Source organism: Prionailurus viverrinus, chromosome D4 (genome assembly GCF_022837055.1).
Source record: "Prionailurus viverrinus isolate Anna chromosome D4, UM_Priviv_1.0, whole genome shotgun sequence".
Classification (NCBI taxonomy): Eukaryota; Metazoa; Chordata; class Mammalia; order Carnivora; family Felidae; genus Prionailurus; species Prionailurus viverrinus.
Window position 1 is genome coordinate 89,011,983 of NC_062573.1, and position 19,849 is coordinate 89,031,831.

Genomic DNA, 19,849 nt, shown 5'->3' on the forward strand with positions numbered 1-19,849 from the left:
CTAGAAGGCAGCTTCTGCATAAAAGAATCCGGAGCTGCCTCTTCAAATGGGAAGCAGTTGGGGTTCAGAGACATTGACTGCCTGCCTCAGGTTGCACAGCACGTCTGTAGCAGAAGCAGATGTCAGATCCCGAACTCCGGTTCCCAGCCCGCACCTCTTGCCGCTGACCCACGCCGTCCCCATGTTCTCCGCTGAGGTTTGCAGTGAGGTCCTGGGAGGGAGGGAACCGTGTAGACGGAGTATATATATATGTTCCAGCCTCAAACTGATCTGGCCCTTGGTTGGTGGATGTCAATATCATTTAATTAAAAAGTATATAAAAACCTGTAGATGAGAAAAGTCAGGGAAGCGATGCCACACGGGGGAGACGTGTACCCGTCGCTGGGACGAATCAGGATCTGCGTGGTGTTTTTCCTCCTCTTTGAGAGATCAAGAGACCAGCTCAGGGCAGCCCTGCTGATCGGAGACTCGCAAGGAGAGCCCGGACACTAGCGGGCGTGCTAACAGCAGGGCTGTTTACTGAGCACTTACTACGTCCCAGGCACGTGAGCTTGGCATGCACCGTGTCGCTTCATGCTTGCCACCTCCTGTGACTCCAGATGAGGACCCCGAGTCCCCTGGAGGTGGAGTCTTTGGCCCACGGTGGCAGACGGTAGTTCACGCGGGGCCACTCAAAGCCCTGCTCCCATCTGCTCTTTCGTGATGCTTCTCAGGGTGGGGACACTTCCTCGTGTCCCTGGGCAGTGTGCCCAAGGGCTGGTCCCCTGACCTGTGTCAGAGCCACCTAGGACCTTGGTAAAACCCCAGTTCCTGCCCCCCGCCATCAGAGCCCCAGGTGGGGCTGGGAATCTGCGTGTTTCACACGAAGCCTGGTGATTCTGATGAGAAGCCCTGCCCTGCAAGGTGTGAGTGAGGCGTCTGTGCCCATGACGGCTGATGGTGTGTGAGCCCTGGCCCAGGACTCCTGGTCCTGTTCAGGCAGGACCCATAGAGCAGTGTGCAGAAAGGTCTGGCGGTGGAAGGAAAGGAGGGAGGGAAGAAGGGAGGGAGGGAGGAGAGGAGAGGAGGGGAGAGGAGAGGAGAGGACAGAAAAAGAAAGAATATCTAAATACTTAAATGTCCTCCGCAGGGGAACAGATTCATGAATTGTGGTAGGGTCACACGAGGGAATATTGTGCAGTGGTGAAAAATGAATGAATTAGATCTACGCACATACACGTGAAGCCATCTATATGAATGTTTTTATCTTATTTATTTTATTTATTTTGTAAAAGTGTATTTGTTTTTGAGAGAGAACCCGAACGAGGTGGGGAGGGGCTGAGAGAGAGGGAGAGAGAGACTCCCAAGCAGGCTCCGCCCTGTCAGCACGGAGCCCGGAGCCCGATGAGGGGCTCAAAGTCAGGAACTGTGAGATCATGACCGGAGCCGAGACCGAGAGTCGGACACTAGCTGACTGAGCCCCCCAGGCGCCCCCGTATGATATTGTCTCCAGTTTCCAGAACGAGACAAGTGAGGCACAGAGAGGTTAAATGACCAGGCCAACCTCACACAGCAAGCATGTGGCCCAACAGGGTTGGATCCCAGTGGTCCAGCCCGGTGCCGGGGCTCTGAGGCCATCACCCGGTGTCACTAACTGTCCTCAGAGAGCTTGGCACCAAGTGCCTGCTGGATGCTTCGGAGGAGGGGGTACTGGGCAGGGGGATTATTACCCCATCTCACAGATGGGAAGACAGAGGCCCAGCAGGGCAAAAGTAGTAGCCCGAGGTCGCACAGGCAGCCCACTGCCAGCAGTGAGGACCCGTCTGAGAAGCACATGCCCAGCACTTTGCTTGCAGCTGCCTGGGAGATGGGGACCGTTGTCACCTCCATTTTGCAGAGGAGGAAACCGACACTCAGCAGAAAGGGGAGTGGGGACCCCAGCACTGTTGGACTCTAGAGCCCAGCTGTTATACTAGGAGCACAGGCTGGCGGCTGGCCTTTGGGGTCCCCCACCCCCGTGCTGGCCGCTTGCAGTTGGGGCCAGCTGGGGCCAGTGGCCGCAGCTGCCCTCCCCGATTTATGGGGACAGGGGCTTCACGGAGCCAGCACATATGGGCCGGTGACATCATGTCTGCTGGGGCCCCTTGGGGTCCGGCCCAGCTGCAGGAGCCTGGCTGGGGGTCCCAGATCCCTCTGGGAGGGGGGCCAGGTGGCTTTAGCAAGGTGGGCCAGATTGGGGACGGCAATGACGAGGGGCCTGCACAGCTTCCTCCCGAGGGCCCGGCGCAGGGCTGGACGACGGAATGCCAAAAAGCACTAGATTCGGAGTCTGGCTGGCCCTGGCACTTAGCCTCAGAGGGCCTCTGGGCTGGCAGCTTCTCCTCGGAAGCCGTGGGGAGGGTGTATGACCGACCTCGTCCCCCGCCTCGGGGCAGGGCGTGCAGAAGAGAGGGAGTTAATTGGTGACCATGCGCCTGGCCCCGGGCTGAGCCCACATGGAATCTGGCCATCTGCTGGGGGAGGCGGGTGCTCCAGTGGAGTCTTGAGGTCTTTCCGGCGGGGCTGGGATTGGTTGGGGTCTCACCAGTGCCCCTCACTCCTGCAGGCATCGCCTCCTGCCGTCAGGCTCCCTGCGTGTGGCCCAGGCCCAGGTCGGTGACAGTGGCCTCTACAGATGCACAGCCAGCAACCCTGCTGGGTCTGCTTCTCAGCACTACGTGCTCCGGGTGCAAGGTAGGGCCCGGGCTGCCGGCCGGGGTCTCGCCCACGGCCCCTCCCTTCCGTCCATCTTTCTTAGGCCTTCTCAGTGTCCTTCCCTGTTTGCAGGCCAGGCCCTGTCGCCTCCTCGTGGGGCCCTCCAGTGCTTCCTCCCTTCCCCTCTGGGTCCTCCAGCCCTGTATCTCCTCAGTCCCTTTCTCCCTTCCCCTGTACCCTCGGATGGGGCCCCCTGAGAACAGAGGGCAGGGCCCAGGGTGGGCCTAGGGTGGTAAGGGTCAGAGGGGAACCCATGAAGGGGTTCTGGTTCCCGACTTGGCTGGGGCCCCAGGGGTAGACATTCCCCTGGATGTCTTGGTCCCGTCCACAGAGGCCAGCCGTGCTGTCGCTCCCCCAGAGAGGCAGGGGGCTTGTTAGCTTCAAAAGCCCCAGGGGATTACCAACGCTAGGGGCCAACCGACTGTGGCCCGCGGGCCATGTCTGACCCATTTCCTGTTTTCACATGGCCCACCGGTGAAAAATTAAACGATTGGGAAAAAAACCCCAAACAACAGTTTTTGTGGTGCGTGATAATTACAGGAGATTCCGATTTCAGTGTCCGCAAAACCTCTTAGCACCTGAGACTCGTGTCGGTGTGGCCTCTGCCTTCTCTCAAGCCACAGGGGCGAGTTGAGTAGTTGAGAGAGAGGCCATCTGGCCCGCAAAGCCTGAAATATTTACTCTCTTGCCCTTTATGGAAAAAGAGACCCCGATCTAAGCTAGCGCCCCATCTTACAGGTGGGTAGGCTGAGGCTCAGAGAGGGAAGGGGGGAAAGGTTTGCTGTGGGTTTGCGTGAGCCTATGAGAGATACGGCAGTGGCAGGGCGCGGGGGGAGGGAGGGGGCTGGGTGGTGAGCAAGGCCCCAGGGTTAGGAGGACTGGATGTGAGTCCTGACTCTGCTACCACTGACGGGCTGTGTGACCTTGGCCAGCCGCTTGGCCTCTCTGAGCCTTGGCTTCCTCCTCCGTAAACCGGGGGCCACAGTCACGCCCATCCCATAGCTGTCAGAAGGGGAAGCGTCACAGTGGAACCTGCTGTTGTTTTCAGCAGGTGTGAGGGGCGGGCAAGGCACGGGCACCCTTGCGCTCCTGGACACCGAGGTCTGGGGTGGCCCAGGGAAGCGGCCTGGATTCCCGCTCAGACAGACTCAGGGCTGGGGCTGGCTCCGGTTCCTCTCAGCTGAGGGACTGGGTGACTCTGGTCAATCACCTGACCCTTCTGAGCCTCCCCTTCTTCATCTGCGAAATGGGCTTGGTATCACCAGCCCGGAGGAAGGACCGGAGTGGGACAGAGGAGATGTAAACGTGGAAGGAATGATGGCCCCCATCTCCCCCCAGCCCAGGGAAGGGAGGGAGCAGGAGTAGGGGGATGGCGGGGAGAGCGGGTGAGGAGAAAGAAGCTGGGAGAAAGGAGGAGGAGAAAGAAGCGATTCTGCGATGAGAGCACGTGCGTTCAGGCGAAAGGCCGGATTCGATTCACTTTGGGGGGGACCACCTGGGGCGTCCTGCTGCCCTTTCCTGACAAAAGGAGGAATGGTCAGCCTTAGGCTGCGCCCTACAGTGATCCCTGCTGCTTGGTGATCCCCGAAGTAAGGGCAGGTGGGTCTGGGCTCTGCGCCCCCCCCCTGGGGCCCCAGTGACTGGATCCCCCTCCCCGGGGCTCTTCAGTGCCCCCTCAGGTGCAGCCGGGCCCGCGGGTCCTGAAGGTGCTGGCAGGAGAGATTCTGGACCTGAACTGCGTGGCCGAGGGCAGCCCGGAGCCCCGGCTGAACTGGTCCAAGGACGGGGTGGCCCTGCGGGGCGGGAGCCCCGAGGGTTCCGTCCACTTCTCGGCCATCCAGGCCTCTGACGCGGGGCTGTACCGCTGCGAGGCCTCCAACAGCGCCGGCGTGGATGCCTGGGAGCTGGAGCTCAGGGTGCTGGGTGAGTCTCCCCTGAACCCCCCAACTCACCCCTCTGCACCCCCCCACCCCCAGCAGTAGCCTGGGCTTCTGAGAGTCCTTTTTATTTTTAATGTTTATTTATTTTTAAAGAGAGAGACAGAGGATGAGTGGGGAGGGGCAGAGAGAGAGGGAGACACAGAATCTGAAGCAGGGTCTGGGCTCCGAGCTGGCAGTGCAGAGCCCGATGCGGGACTCGAACTCACGGATGGAGCTTCACTGACTGAGCCACCCAGGCGCCCCTGGGCCTCTGAGATTCTTAACCCCTTCCTTCCTCCCGGCTGCTAGCCCCTGAGGCGGTGGGAAGCGTCCAGTGTGAGGGAGCCTTAGGTCAGCCTTGTGGGCACCCTCTCTGCTCCGGGGGTGGCCAGAAGTGCCACGGAGTCATGATCAAAGAGCAGGTGCCTGGGCCGAGACTCAGCTCCTTCTGCTTTCTGGCTGGACGACTGTAGGCCATTTACACTCTCTGACCCTCAGTTTTGTCCCTTGTAAAATGGGCCCGATAATAGCAGGGAGTCCGAGAGAATGTGTGAGAAGCGTCCTGGTGCACGGGAGGTCTGGTCTGGATCAGTGGAGCCGCATTTTTCACTATTACGAACGAAAGACAAACCCGGAAAGCCGCTGCTGGAGGGGAGCGCGGGGCAGGACCCTGCCAAGCTTCACCTCCCAAGCCCGTGGGGTCGCTCGTGGCCCTGGTGGCCTCTCTGCGGGCCAGCCTGTGGGAGGTGGGGCTCGTGCCTGGCCGGGTTCTGGATGGGACGCCCTCTCCACCGCCTGGGTGTAAGTGCGGCCACACTGCCTCTCCCCAGAGCCGCCGCACTGGGAGGCCGATGAGACCAGCGGCCTGCTGGAGAGAGTGGCGGGAGAGAACGCCAGCCTGCCGTGCCCTGCCAGAGGTGAGGCCGGGCCCCGGGGTGGGCTGGACTGGGAAACACTGTGGGCAATGCCCATGGGTTAGGGAGCGTTAGGGGGGTCCTCACTCCCAGCCAGGCCACGCAAGACATTTCATCCTGTCGACGACCCTGTAGGACGGGTATTAGCTTTAGCTCTCTTCTGTTAGGGCAATCTAGGCCCAGAGGGACTAAGCAACTTGTTAGAGGTCATGCAGCCGGGAGGTGACCCACAAAGCGTGGTGTGGGTTGACCCCAGCCCCCTCTGCCTGGGAAATGCGGCAGCTGGGCTGAGGACGGCCTGAGGGTCCAAGGATGGGGGCCCCCACTCTTCAAGCCCGCCCCAGACTTTCTAGCAGAGATAGATTCACGTGGCCCTAGGCAGACCACCCCTTGGGGTCAGCAGCATCCCGTGGGGCCAAGACAGATCCCTCTGTGGTCAATTGCCCCGCGCTGACCCCTGCTTTGGCCTTCCAGGCCAGGTACCTTCTTGGGGCAGTTTATACCTTCTTTCTGAGCCTCTGTTTCCTCATCTGTACAGTGGGGTCATTCCAGGCCCTCCACGCAGGGCTGCTGTGAGGGCTCCGGGGACAGCAGGAGTGTTAGGTCCCAGCACCGTGCCCGGCACATACAGGGGATCAGGGCGATGTGTCGAACGAAGAGTCTCCCTTTCTGTCGGACCCGGTGGACCTCACCGCCGCCCCAGCTGCTGCTTTTGGCTTCGGGCTCTTCTGTGGCGAGAGGGCCTGCCGTGTCCCCTGTGCGTGGGCGCTCTCCAGAAGGGTGGGTGTCTGGGTCTCAGGAGCAGGTGGCAGCTTACAGAAAGCCTGGCAAGAGACTGGAACCAGGGAGTTTGCTGGAACAGGCCTGACGGAGGGCCAGGTGGGAGGCAGGTGCTGGGTGGGAGCCCTGGGCACCTCAGGGGCTCCTTTCTGAGAACTGCCCATCTGGAGGGGCCGCGTCGCCCTCAGCCAGAGCGCCACCTTGTGCCTGTCGCTGGTAACAGCAAGTAGCCGTCTGGCGGTCTGGGAGCGGGGAGGGGGATCCCTGGCCAGTCAGGGGCTTGTCCTCTGCACCAGACTTGAGCGGAATCAGCATAACCTAAGCCCCCGCTGATAACCAGGCCTCAGCCTGGCCTGCGCCTGCCCGCAGGCTGCCCTTGGCCTCCCTTTCAAGCAGGTGTTTGCTGCTGGGCAGTGCTGGGCGCTGGCATTCACCAGCCACGTGGCCTGTGGGTCGGAGGGCTAAAGGAGAAAGTGCCCAGCCCGGCGCCTGGAATGTGGGAGCCCTGGTGCCTACGGAGGGTGGCCCCGCCCACCGCCTCCTTGTGGGTGGGACAGAAAGGCCAGGAGCCTGACTCGCTCTCTTGGCCCCTGTGAAGTAGGAGTGGGGAGGGGAGGGGAGTGGTTTTCAGCAACGGCCCCCAGTCCCCTGGAATCTTCCGGGGCTGAGCTACAGGGCAGTTCTGTGGCTAGAGCTCATCCAGGGGAGAGACGTTTTGCCTGAAGAAAAAAAAGATCCAGGGTTCAAACCTCAGGCACAGAGGACGCGACGTGACGCAGGAGCACAGAGCAGGGTGGCAGGCGGAGGCCCAGCACGTGGGGCAGAGGGGCCAGGGCAGGCAGAGCGGGCCCGGGTCCCCACCTGGGATGCCCTGAGTGTGCCACGTCCTGACTGCCACCCACGTGTCCACCCAAATGGGGTGGCCCCCCCATGGCTGTGGGTAAAGGAGTGGGTGAGACGGGAGAGTTCACGTCCACCCGGGGGCCCCCGTGCTGCCCGGGAGGTGGCAGAGAGCGCGTGGAGTGTTGCGTTTGCCCACGCGTGTTAGCCCACGTTGCGGTCCCGATGCTGATGTTGGCAGAGTGCGATGGGGGAGACAGAGGTGCCAGGTGCCTTCCTGTGAGTTTGGGGAGTGCCCCCCCCAGGGAGGCCCCCTATCTGCATGTGGCTGGAGAAGGACGGAAGGTGGCCGAGGCCCCAGCAGACAGAGGGCTGCTCTTGTCCCAAGGTCGTAGAGCAGGTCAGCAGGGCTGGAGCTCGGGTGACCCCACGACCACTGGGTGCCGCCGCCTCACGGGCCTGGGTGGTGCTCAGAAGCCCGGGTCAGCCCCACAACGCCCATCTGAGGACCTCGGTGTGGCCAGTGCCCCAGATGGGTGCCGAGCACAGCAGGCGCGGTCATTCACTTAGCGCCTCCTATGGGCCGACACTGGGCTTGCAGCTGGGGGCACGGTGGGAGTTAAAGCAAAGACCTTGGCCCCAAGGTAGACAAAAGAAACCTGAGTGAGTGCATCCTGTGCACGTTAGGAAGTTGGGGGTGTTGGGCAAAGAGGAACGCGGGGCGGGTAACGGGGGCAGGAAGTGCCATCCCACACGAGGCGGCCCTTCTTTGAGGAGGGAACCAGAAAGAGGGTTCTGGCCCCCTCTCCTGTGGCCTTCAGGGCACTGGGAGACCCGCGGACCCCCAGCACGGGTGGGAGGCAGTGGGTGTGTGGGCCTCGAGGGAGCTGCTCCTGCCAGCCTAGGGGGCGAGGAGGTGCCGGGAGCCCCCCACGGGAGGGCCAGCGACATTTGCCCAAGGGGGGGCAGCGTGGGTGCCCCAAGGGGGGGGCAGATTTCAGAGCATTCATGCTGATGACTCCGTGCGCCCCGCCAGGGGTGCCCAAGCCGCAGGTCACGTGGCGAAAGGGCCCAACCTTGGAGCCCCTGCGTGGCCGGCCGGGCCTGGAGGTGCTGGATGAAGGCTCCCTGTTTCTGGCCTCAGTCTCGCCACCGACAGCGGAGACTACGAGTGCCAGGCCACCAATGAGGCAGGCTCCACGTCCAGGAGAGCCAAGCTGGTGGTCTATGGTAAGCAGGGCCCCCAGAGTGGGGGCTGGCTTGTGCTCACTTATCCCAACGGCACCCCTTCCCCAGAGAGACCGCCATGGGGACAGTGTAAGGGGAAGGACCTAGAACTCCCTAAATGGCTTTTAAGGTGGTCTCGTAGGTGAATTCATTTTACGTTTATTTATTTTTGAGAGACAGAGTGAGACAAAGTGAGAGTGGGGGAGAGGCAGAGAGAGAGGGAGACACAGGATCGGAAGCAGGCTCCAGGCTCTGAGCCGTCAGCACAGAGCCCGACGCGGGGCTCGAACCCACAGACTGTGAGATCGTGACCTGAGCTGAAGTCGGACGCTCAACCGATTGACCCACCCAGGCGCCCTGGTGAATTCATTTTATAACAAGCACCAGTGGCAGGGGAGAGAGTCCCAGAGCAGGGAGAGCTCCTATTCTGCCTGACCCTTTCCATTGTCTTGTGGGCAGAGGGAGGGGGCCCTTCCTCTTAACAGGAGTAGGGAAAGTTTTAACCACTCCTGATGGGCCACCTCCCCCCTCCCCGTGACCAGCCATCCTGGCTCCCGAATAACATCTTGCCTGGGAAATTTGTTATGAAGATATACCCAAGCCCCGTCTTCAGAGGTTATGACTTGGGTCCCTCCCAGGTGACCATGACAAACAGGTTATAAGTAGACCCGGGTGGATCCGGGGGCTCCAGCATCTTGCAGAGCTGCATATCGGGGCGGCGTGGTGCCCGGGCACAAAGCTGGGGCGTGCGGGTCCCCGGGAAGGCTGCTCTGACATTCCCAGGTCCACACGGCTCCCGGTGGCCAGATCGGGGACAGGCCCGGGGCCTCCTGGGACCTCAGGATCTGGGGAAGGGCAGGAGTTGGGACTGCCTGTCCAGGCCAGGAAGAGTGGCCCACGTGGGGTCTGGGTAGCGGTGGCTGTCCGGAGAGGGGATGGTTTCTCTGCTTCTCTTTGCTCCCAAGTGCCCCCTAGCATCCGGGAGGACGGGCACAGGACCAATGTGTCAGGCATGGCCGGGCAGTCCCTGACTTTGGAGTGTGACGCGAATGGCTTTCCAGCCCCTGAGATCGTGTGGCTCAAGGACGGGCAGCCGGTGGGTGTCCTCTGGGGTGGCTGGGCTGTGGGTGGGATTTGGATAGGGACCTTCTGGATGGGTTCCCGCACGGGCCGGGTGTGGCGGGGAGATGTGACAGGTGTTTGGGGGAGTGCAGTGGGCAGTGGAGGAAGCCTAGGGGGCTGCATGGTGGAGAGGGCATGGCACTCTTTTGGGAGTTCCAGACCCCTCTCATCAGCTCCCTCTGGCCTCTTCCACCCAGATTCCTGAGGAGGGTGGTCACCGCCTCCTGGACAAGCCGCGGGCCCTCCACTTTCCCAGGATCCAGGAGGGCGATGCTGGCCTCTACTCCTGCCGGGCAGAGAACCAGGCCGGGATTGCCCAGAGGGACTTTGACCTCCTCGTGCTCAGTGAGTGAGGCCTGAGCCCCTGCCCTTTGGCGCCGGCTGGGGAAGGGGAGATTTTGCCTGCTGAGAGCCGGGGGCCCATGACGGACTCCATCCCTGTCCTCGCAGAGCCATCAGGGCAGATGTTAGGTAGTCACATGATCGACCACGTAATTAGCGTTGTGTTACGTGCTACGGAACGGTAGCGTAAGCTGCGGAGAATGCACCAAGCAGGGTCCTGAGGAGCCAGGGAGCTTTGAGTCATGCACCGGAGGGGAGGGAAGGGCGCACCCGGGGACCCGCACAGACAAAGGCCCGCCCCAGGGCCTTTGCCTGTGCAGGGTTTGAGGACTTTCTGCCCCCTGCCCCCTAGTCCCTCCTTCCGTGACGGGAGCCGGGGCTGCCCAGGAGGAGGTGCTGGGCCTGGCCGGTGCAGGGGTGGAGCTGGAGTGCCGGACCTCGGGGGTCCCCACGCCCCAGGTGGAATGGACCAAGGACGGGCAGTGAGTGGTCTTCCTGGCAGATGGGGGGTGGTTCCTGTGCCAGGGCCGGGCGCACAGGGGCAAGGAGCTTGGTGAGCACTGCAGGTGCCTCCCTCCAGGGCCCAGGCGGGGGTCAGCATGGGACACCTCCCACCCCAGCCTGGAATTCCCCAGGGGGCCCTCCTCTCTCCCCCCAGCAGCATTTTTTCATGACTCAGCCAGTCTTGCTTTTTGCTTTAAACTTCTTTTTTTTTTTAGGTAAAATTCACACAACATCAAATCAACCTTTCTGACGTGCATGCTTCTAGGGGCATTTAGTACACGCACCGTGATGTGCACCGCCACCTCTGTCTAGTTCCGGAACATTCCATCGCCCCAAAAGGAGACCCCCATACCCCCCAGCCCCTGGCGACCACTCATCTGCTTGCCGTCTCTGTAGATTTATCTAGATTTCTGCATGTAAATCCCATGCAATCGTACGGCAGGGGGCCTTTTGTGTCTGACGTGTCTAACTGAGTGCTCAGTTCACAGGGTCCACCTGGGCCACAGCAGGTGTCAGTACAGGCACATGTCCGGGCTGTTGCGGGTTTGGTTCCGGAACACCGCAGTGAAGCAAATATCGCGATAAAGCAAATCAGACGACTTGCTTGGTTTCCCAAGAACAGTTAGGTTTACACTCTAGTCTGTTGAGTGTGCAATATGCGTACACAGCATACGTACTTTAATTCAAAGATAGTTTAAAAACATAGCTCATCGCAGGGCGCCTGGGTGGCTCGGTGGGTCGAGCGTCCCACCGAGGCTCAGGTCATGATCTCACGGTTCGTGAGTTCGAGCCCCGTGTCGGGCTCTCTGCTGTCAGTGCGGAGCCCGCTTCAGATCCTCTGTCCCCCTCTCCCGACCTCTCCCCGGCTCGCGCGCTCTCTCAAAAATAAATAAACCTTAAAAAAAAAAAAAGCGTATTGCTAGAAAATGCTAACCATCTTCTGGGCTCTCAGCGAGTTGTAACCCCGTGCAACAAACGTACGTTGTACATCACGGCGTATCAAATATAACGAAAAAGTTTGAAATATTGTGAGAATGGCCACGATCGTGACGCGGAGACACGAAGTGACCAGACGCCATTGGAAAAATGGCACCGACTGGCCTGCTCGAGGCACGGTCGCCACAGACCTTCAGTTTGTCAGAAATGCAGTATCCGCCTGTGCGTGACTGCTTTCACGGGCTGAATAACAGTCCATGGTAGGGATCGGCCACTGTTTGTACCCACCCACCTTTCGGCGACCGTGAACCTTCCAGATTTGCTTTTCACAAGTGGCAAGCCCGCCTCTCTGCGGCCGGGCCCTGCTTACTGGCGGCGTTTTCTCGACCCAGGCCCATCCTTCCGGGAGACCCTTATGTCCAGCTGCAGGAGGACGGCCAGGTTCTCAGGATCACCAGCAGTCACCTGGGGGACGAGGGGCGGTACCAGTGTGTGGCCTTCAGCCCCGCCGGCCAGCAGGCCAAGGACTTCCGGCTCAGGATGCACGGTGAGCCCGGCCCCCACCACGGGCTGCCCACTTCCCGGAGGGAGGTCCTAGGGGGGAGCAGCCCCGGTCCAGTAAAATCTGGGGCGAGGGCCCGGGAATCTGGCCCGGCGCTCCCAAAACCCATCGTCTCCATCCCCAGCTTTGCGAGCTTTGCTATTCCTAATCCTGCCTGGGGTTGATCATTTCTGCCCCTGTTTCTTTAAATCGACTCCGTTTATATGGAAAGACACTCATTTAAAAGGATATTTACTATCTCGAGTGTAGGTGGGAAGTCAGGGCCACTTGGCCTTCGGGGAGGAAGCCGTGAGGACAGATACAGCAGAAGAGCGCTGATACAGGGAGTGCCAGAAGGGTTAAGTACCCAGTCTGTCCAACCGCACCTTGCTGTCTGTTGTAATCAGGACGGAAGGGGTTTGGGAAGGGCGGAGCCGTCCGTTCTCAGATGCGGTGCTATTTGGTGCTGTGCCCACGTGCTCCCAGGATCGCCGTGGGTGTCACTAGCAGTGAACCCCTGATTTAGGTCCGACCCTCATCTTACAGACAGGGAGACTGAGACCCAGAGAGGGGAGTGACCTGTGCCGGGTCACGCAGTGAGTTAGAGGCAGAGTGCGTCCAAAGCCCGGATCTGTGGCCCCCGCCGCCAGCATGTCCCAAGAGGCCTCTCCCGTCTGTCCCCAGATGCCCACTCTCCCCGCCCCCCCCCCACACTCCACACCCTGTAGGAGCCAGTGACATGGGGTGGGTGGGACGCCAGCCGCCTTGAGGAGGCTCCCTGTGACCAGCATTTCCCATTGTCCTCAGCCCCTCCTACCATCTGGGGCTCCAACGAGACGAGCGAGGTGGCTGTCATGGAGGGCCACCCGGTGCGGTTCCTGTGCGAGGCCCGAGGAGTGCCCACTCCCAACATCACCTGGTTCAAGGACGGGGTCCCTCTCCCGCTCAGCGCTGAGGCCGTCTACACCAGGGGCGGCCGGCAGCTGCAGCTGGAGAGGGCCCGGGGCTTGGATGCTGGCACTTACACCTGCAAGGCCAGCAACCCTGTGGGGGTCGCGGAGAAGACCACCAGGCTGGAGGTTTATGGTGAGCGGTGGGCAGCTGGGGTGGGCAGTGGGGGAGGGGGTGGTCTGAGCCATGGCGGCCCTGTCTTCAAAAGTCACCGAGGGAAGTGGCCGGAGGTACAGGGTGATGAGACTGAGGCCAGGGAGAAGGGCCATCTCAGCTTGAACAACTTCCCTCTCTTGGACAGGCGAGGATGCCAAGGCCAGGGGCGGAAGGGCCTGTCTGGGGGCCCAGGCAGAGCCCAGGGGAGGATCTAAGTGTCCCTCAGGGGGAAGTGCTTTTCCGTGCCCTTCCGTGAATAATTAACTGCTCTGCGATAATCACTCACTGTGAGCCGGGCTCCTGGGTCTTTTCATAGCATCATCTCATTTAATCAGGGTTCAGGGGCCTGGGCCCTTGTCGCCCTGGGTCCCACTCAGGTGTTCTCTGGGGATGAGAGACTGGCCGAGGGTCACTTGCTAGGAGGTGATGGGACCCTGTTCATGGTGAGGGGAGCGGGGGTGGGGGGGTGGTTCTGACCGTAAATCTTGTGCAGTTTCCTCAGGTGTAGACCCAACTTGAGGGGCTGGGCTCTTAGGATGCATGGAGAGGGGAGGAGAATCCAAGTGTAGGTGGGCAGGGATAGAGTCTGAGCAGGTGAGGTTTGAGACCCAGAATGCAGGCCAGTGGCGTCATCCTGGCCCCTCGAGAGGATTCCGCTCCGGAGTTCCGGCCCCCAAAGATGCGGGGGGCCTGGGTGCTGGGCTGTGTGGGGTCCACGGGCATTCTCTGAGTCCCCGGCTGCCAGCTCCAGGACTCTCCTTTGGAGATCGGGGGACCTCCTGGAAATTGAACAGGGGGTTTCGGCTAGCAGAGGTGAGGGAGGAGGCTGTTCCCATGGGGTGGGGTCGGCGAGGGGCTTGAGCTGGCCCGCCGGGTAGGGTAGCAGACTGGTGTCCCCCTCTGATCCCTGAGCGGCCCTGTGCGTCTTCCCTAGTCCCGCCCACCATCGAGGGCACTGGAGGAGGACCTCGTGTGGTGAAGGCTGTGGCTGGGAGGCCCTTGGCGCTGGAGTGTGTGGCCAGGGGCCACCCGCCCCCCGCCCTCTCCTGGCACCACGAGGGGCTGCCTGTGGCCGAGAGCAACGAGACGTGGCTGGAGGCGGGAGGCCGTGTGCTGAGCCTGGAGAGCCTGGGGGAGGCGTCCGGAGGCCTGTACAGTTGTGTGGCCACGAGCCCCGCCGGGGAGGCTGTTCTGCAGCACTCCGTGGAAGTGCAGGGTGAGCCTCGGTCTGTCCCCCGCCTCGGGCCACCTGGGCTGCGGACCCCTCCCCCTGCACCCACTGTGCGTGGGTCCCCGCGGGCCGCCCGGAGGGTTGCAAGGTGGTGAAGTGCCCGGGAGGCGGAGGCCTGCGCCCATCTGGGCTGGAGGTCCTGCAGGGCCACAAGGGGGCGGGCTCGAGCTCGGAATCGTGGTTCCTGTGCCCGCTGGGGACCCCGAGCCGGTGACTTGGGACGGGACCCCACTCTGCCTTCCGGGTGCTCCCGGTCAACGGGATGGACGTTGATCAAGGACGCCCTGAGGCCCAAAGCTGGGCTGTGGGCTTGGTTCCAGGGTCGGCTGGGGGTGGGGTGGGGCCTTTTCGCCTGCTCTCTTGCCTCCGAAGGACACTTCTCAGGCATCAACTCTGGGCTGGGCGTGGTGCCAGGGATGAAGCAGGGAACAAGGCAGACGAGACTCCCGAGCTGTCCGTCTGGTGGGGAGACAGGCCAAGCCTGTGGGGAGGCCGGGGGGACCACTCACTCACTCTGTCTTGGGTGGTCCTGGAAGGCCTCCTGGAGGAGGAACCATTTCTGGGGGACCTGAAGGGTGAGGAGAGGTCTGGGTCTTGCTGTCGGGGTGCTGGGGACTTGGGTTCGCTCAGCTCCAAACACCCAATGGTGGGTCCTGCCCACAGTGCCCCCGCAGCTCCTGGTGGCTGAAGGCTTGGGCCAGGTGACCGCCCTCTTGGGACAGCCCCTGGAACTTCCCTGCCAGGCCTCGGGCTCCCCAGCGCCCACTCTCCAGTGCGTATGGGGCGGCGGAGGCCAGCGCCGGGGTGGGGGCAGGCGGAGCGCATGCTGGGGGGTCGGTGGGGATGGGAGACCCTTCCCCTTCCCCGGAGTACGAAGCAGGCCGCCGAGCCAGGGAGGTCCCGGCCAGCCTGACTTGCCTGGTCTCAGGCTGACCTGTCCCCACCCTCCTTAGGTGGCTGCAGAACGGCCGCCCCGCCGAGGAGCTGGCTGGGGTGCAGGTGGCCTCACGGGGGGCCACGCTGCACATCGACCATGTGGAGCTGGGCCACGCGGGCCTCTTTGCCTGCCAGGCCACCAACGAGGCGGGCACTGCCGGGGCTGAGGTGGAGTTGTCCGTGCACGGTGAGGGGACGTGGGCAGCCTGAGACACCGGGGCGGGGCGGGGGGGGGCGGGGGGGAGAGGGGGAGCAGGGAGGCCACGGCCATCTGTGCCCTTGTAGGCCTGCTGGACGAGGGAAGGGCACAGGGCTGGTCTTTTCCTAGACGGCGTTTCTGGGCTGGGCTGTCCCGCCCCCCAAAGAGACACAGTTGTGAGAGGCTGGCCATGGCTGCTTCCACGCTTGTCACGTGTCCGGTCCACAGGCCCCCGCTCCCCCCCTCCCAGCCCCGCCCTCTCTGCTCTCGCTCTCTCCACGCCGACCGCGCCGGGCTTCATTCCGTTCTTTAAATACATCCGCTTTCTCACCTCCACGCCTGCCCATTCGGTTTGCCCTGCCTGGAATATTCTCCCTCTTCCTCTTTGCCTGCCCAGCTGCTCCCTATCTCTCAGGCCCGTTTTAAAGCACCCCTTCCTCCAGGAAGCCCTCCTTGATTCCGCCGTGGTTCTAATCTGCACTGCCTAGCCCGTCATGGCCATAGCCTACCACCCACTGTCTTAAAATGGCTTGTTTGGCTGTCGAGCTCCACGGCCCAGCTCTGGGAGCTCTGGCAGGGCAGCGCAGTTAGCCGCTGTTCTCTGCTATACCCCCGCGCCTTGTACCGAATAGATGCTCAACGCACGTATGGATGGGTGGATGAAGGGTGGATGCATAGAAGGGAGAATTCTAAAGGGAAAGACCTGCTTTACTGGCTCCTGGTCTGGTGCTCTCCCCCTAAGCCAAGCATCCCTCGGGTTGAGTGGGTGGAGGCCGGAGGCCAGCCCCGTAAGGACACTCCCTATTCTCCAGGCATTGAGGGGGTGGCTGGATACTCACTACGCCCTCCTGACCCTGACCGGGACCCTCCCTGCCTCTCCCCCTGCCCAGAGCTCCCATTGGTGGCCATCGTCGGGGGCGACAATATCACAGCCCCTTTCCTGCAGCCTGTGACCCTCCAGTGCGTGGGGACTGGGGTGCCCACCCCAAGTCTTCGCTGGTGGAAGGATGGGGTGGCCCTGGCAGCCTTGGGGGGGAAGCTGCAGGTACGTTTAGGGGCCCCAGGGCTGGTGGGGCAGCTGGGCGCGGGTGGAGGGGCCGCTTTTTAGGGATCCTGGTGACCCTGTACGGGCCCCTGGCAGCCTGGGGACAGGATGAGTACTGGGTGGTGGGCCTGAAGAGGGGAGGGAAGTCGGAGGGACATAGTCGGGTCAAGGGGAGCATCCCTGCAATCTGAATGCATAGCTTAGGACTCCACCCCCGGAGCCAAACTGTCCCCTGGACCCCTTCTCCTGCCCCTGGGGTCTGCAGCGACTCACTGCTCACTGTGTCCCAGCATCCCTCTGACCACCCTAATAGGGCCCCGTGTTCCCCGTGGCACACACGCAGCCATCCCTCCTCCCTCTCCAGATCGAGAAGGCGGACCTGAGGGACGAAGGCGTCTACACTTGTGCCGCCACTAACCTGGCTGGGGAGAGCAAAAAGGACGTGGTTCTCAAGGTTTTGGGTGAGGACGAGGGCGCCGGACGGTGGGGACGCGAGATCCCTCGGGGCCGCCCTGGGCGGGCAGGGAGCAGGGGGTTTTAAAAACATAGCACGTCCTCATCTGCGTGCATATTTACTTTTGCATGCTGCATTCACCCTTGGGTTCGTTTACGTCCTCGCGTGCGTGCGCAAATCCCAGCTCTTGTCACTTTTCCCGGCTGCCTAACTTTCCACGTCTCTACTGTGCCGGCTCGCGGCTGTTCCCACAGAGCTGGGCACTGGGGTCTTTCCGGTTGCTGAAAGGTGGCAGCCTGGTGCCTTTGTCCTCATGCCGGTTCAGGAGTGGGGTTCCTCGGGCAGAGGACGGGAGCCGTTGGGGGCTCTTATGGCCCAGGACCCTTTGGGGAGGCTGGCGAGGGTTATCAGGCATGACCGAGAGGAGATGGGCCGAGAGGAGCCCAGAGCCCACATCCGCCAAGACGGGGCTCTGCTCGTCTCCCCTAGTGCCCCCCAACATCGAGCCCGGCCCGCTGAACAAGGCAGTGCTGGAAAATGCCTCGGTAACCTTGGAGTGCCTGGCTTCGGGTGTGCCCCCTCCTGGTAAGACCCCTCCCCTTGGCTGAAAGCCATCCCAGCCAGGCCCCAACTCCCCATCTAATGAGGCCGGCCAGCGCCCCAGGCACCGCCTGGGCTGTGGACAAAACAGGGAGGGATCCGTAGGACCTTCCCCTATTTCTCGAATGTTCCTCTCTTCTCAATGTGTCGGTCACTGCCGGGGCCCAGGGCCTTTGCACTGGTGTCTGAAGCAAGCGGGGCTTCTGTTCAGAACTCGCGATTTCACAGGGCCGCCCTGGGGCCGGGGGCAAGGACCGGGACCTCAGAGTCGCCGTCTGTCTGGGGCTCTTGTCTAGAGCTTGGGGCTACGGGGCGTGAGTGTTCGGCGGACGGGATGAGCTCTGGCAGGATGTAAGGAGGCCAAGGCTACAATTGGTCCATGCTTGTGGGGCTGAGGATTCAGAGCGCACCATGATTCCCTCTGCCTCGTGAGTGGTCCCTGGCAGGGAGAGGAGTTGAGGGCGGCTGGGCTGGCTTTGACTCTCCTTGCTCCTGGCAGCCCCAGCCTCCATCCCATGGAACCTCCCCTCTGCCTTCTGCCCTGTCTCAGACAACCCTGCCCTGTTCCAGCCCCAGCCTTCTTCCTGGAAAACTCTGGCTTTCTCCAGTGCCTGACATAAAGGCACGCCATGTGGCCACCCTGGCAGCCTTTGATGGGTGCTCACGACACAGGCACAGCCTGAAGGGCGGGCAGGACTCCTTGCATCTCTCTTCTCTCCCCCAGATATCTCCTGGTTCAAGGGCCGCCAGCCTGTCTCAGCCCGGAAGGGAGTGACAGTGTCAGCTGACGGGAGAGTTCTCCACATTGAGCGGGCACGATTTTCTGATGCTGGGAGCTACCGTTGTGTGGCATTCAATGTGGCGGGCAGCACGGAGCTGCAGTATAGGCTACGGGTCAATGGTGAGCTGCCCTGGGACTAAAGGGGTCCTTGTCCCAAAAGTAATCCCTGCATTTATGTGTCTGCCAGTCTGTCCGTCCGTCCCTCCTTCCACCCACCCGTCCATCCATTACCCATCTATTCATCATCCATCCATCTATCCATTATCTAGCCATCCGTCCATCATTCATCTATTATTCATCCTTTTATGTAACCATCCATTCAATCCTTTGCCCATCCACCCATCTAACTATCTGTCTGTCCATCTACTTACCCATCCATCCATTCCTCCATTTATCTGTCTTCTGTCCAACCACTTTTATTGAGTACATCCTCTGGGGCGGACCTTGGGGCTGTAGCCCCAAGGAAACAGACCCAGGGGCCTTCTGTCTAGTGCAGAATACAGCAGTTACACAGTCACCCAGTATCCTATCTTCTGACGATTGTGATAAGGGTTAGTAAAGAGGAGGTGTGACCCAGTGCCTGGAACGGGGGCACTGACCTGGCCTGGGGAGTCCCAGAGGTGTCTTTGACAGTTGGATGCCTACATGGAGGCCACCTGCCAAGGGCTGACGCTGCAGAGATGTGGGGAATTATGGGAGCTGGAAGGAGGCTGGGGGCCAGGAGCTTACCGGACAATGGGAGGAGGGGACGGGGTGGTGCAGGTGGCCAGATGGAGGCTGGGGAGGCAGAGCCTTTATGCTAGGAGCAGTAGGTGGCTGGGCAGGAGGCCGGGACCCTGGGCATCGTGACCGTGACCGTATCTCCCAGATACCGTTGAGTCTTCTGACCATTTTCCGCCCTCGAGGGGCTGCCTGCCGGATAGCATAGCGTTTCGTCTGATACCTCTGCATTGGGAAACAAAACTTCCCAGAGGTCGCCCCCTGCCGTCCGCATCCTAAGGACCTCATGCTCACCGGAAGACCCAAGTTCAAGTGCTATTTGTCACTTTCTAACTGGTCAGCCTTGGCCCCATGACTTACCCTCCCTGAGCCCCCGGTTCCCGCCGGTGGAAGCCCCCTCATGGTGGGGTCAGGATGCGAGGAGCACCCGTGCTGGGAGTGGCGTCCCTGTGATTTTGCTTGTGGCCGTGTGCCCCGTGGGGTGGCCCGGCCAGGGGCCCTGCTGGCTTCGCCCCCCCAGTGGGGCTCACCCCGGGCCCTGCGTTGTCCCCCGCCCTGCAGTGCCTCCACACATCACACAGCCACCCAGCCTGCCAGGCCCCGTGCTGCTCGGCGCCCCGGTCCGGCTGACCTGTAATGCCACTGGAGTCCCCAGCCCCACGCTGCTGTGGCTGAAGGATGGAAACCCCGTGTCCACCGCAGGGGCCTCCGGCCTCCAGGTCAGGCTGGGCAGCCCTGGGTCACCTCTCCGGTGCCTCAGGAGGTGCTGGGAGCAGAGGTCGGGCCCCGGGAGCTCCGAGGCGAGGGACGAGCCACGGCCGCCGAGGATGGTCGGCTGGCAGGAGGAAGGAGAGTCTAGAGCCCCGTGGATTCCAGAAACACGATACGTGCCGCCAGTGCGAGCCGTATATGTAGTTT

The 19,849-nt window shown here is 61.9% G+C and overlaps 1 protein-coding gene across 1 annotated transcript in view; it reads left to right on the forward strand.

Moving 5' to 3' along the window:
* HMCN2 (hemicentin 2) overlaps positions 1 to 19,849 on the forward strand; it is a 145,571-nt gene that overhangs the window by 68,870 nt on the left and 56,852 nt on the right. The window contains 18 exon segments of the mRNA XM_047830705.1: positions 2,585 to 2,712; positions 4,402 to 4,656; positions 5,483 to 5,569; positions 8,223 to 8,333; positions 8,336 to 8,416; positions 9,379 to 9,509; positions 9,733 to 9,880; positions 10,230 to 10,359; positions 11,710 to 11,864; positions 12,666 to 12,944; positions 13,900 to 14,181; positions 14,860 to 14,968; positions 15,150 to 15,319; positions 16,222 to 16,376; positions 16,741 to 16,837; positions 17,320 to 17,415; positions 18,155 to 18,331; positions 19,493 to 19,650. Coding sequence (XP_047686661.1) covers positions 2,585 to 2,712; positions 4,402 to 4,656; positions 5,483 to 5,569; positions 8,223 to 8,333; positions 8,336 to 8,416; positions 9,379 to 9,509; positions 9,733 to 9,880; positions 10,230 to 10,359; positions 11,710 to 11,864; positions 12,666 to 12,944; positions 13,900 to 14,181; positions 14,860 to 14,968; positions 15,150 to 15,319; positions 16,222 to 16,376; positions 16,741 to 16,837; positions 17,320 to 17,415; positions 18,155 to 18,331; positions 19,493 to 19,650 — 2,749 coding nt within the window.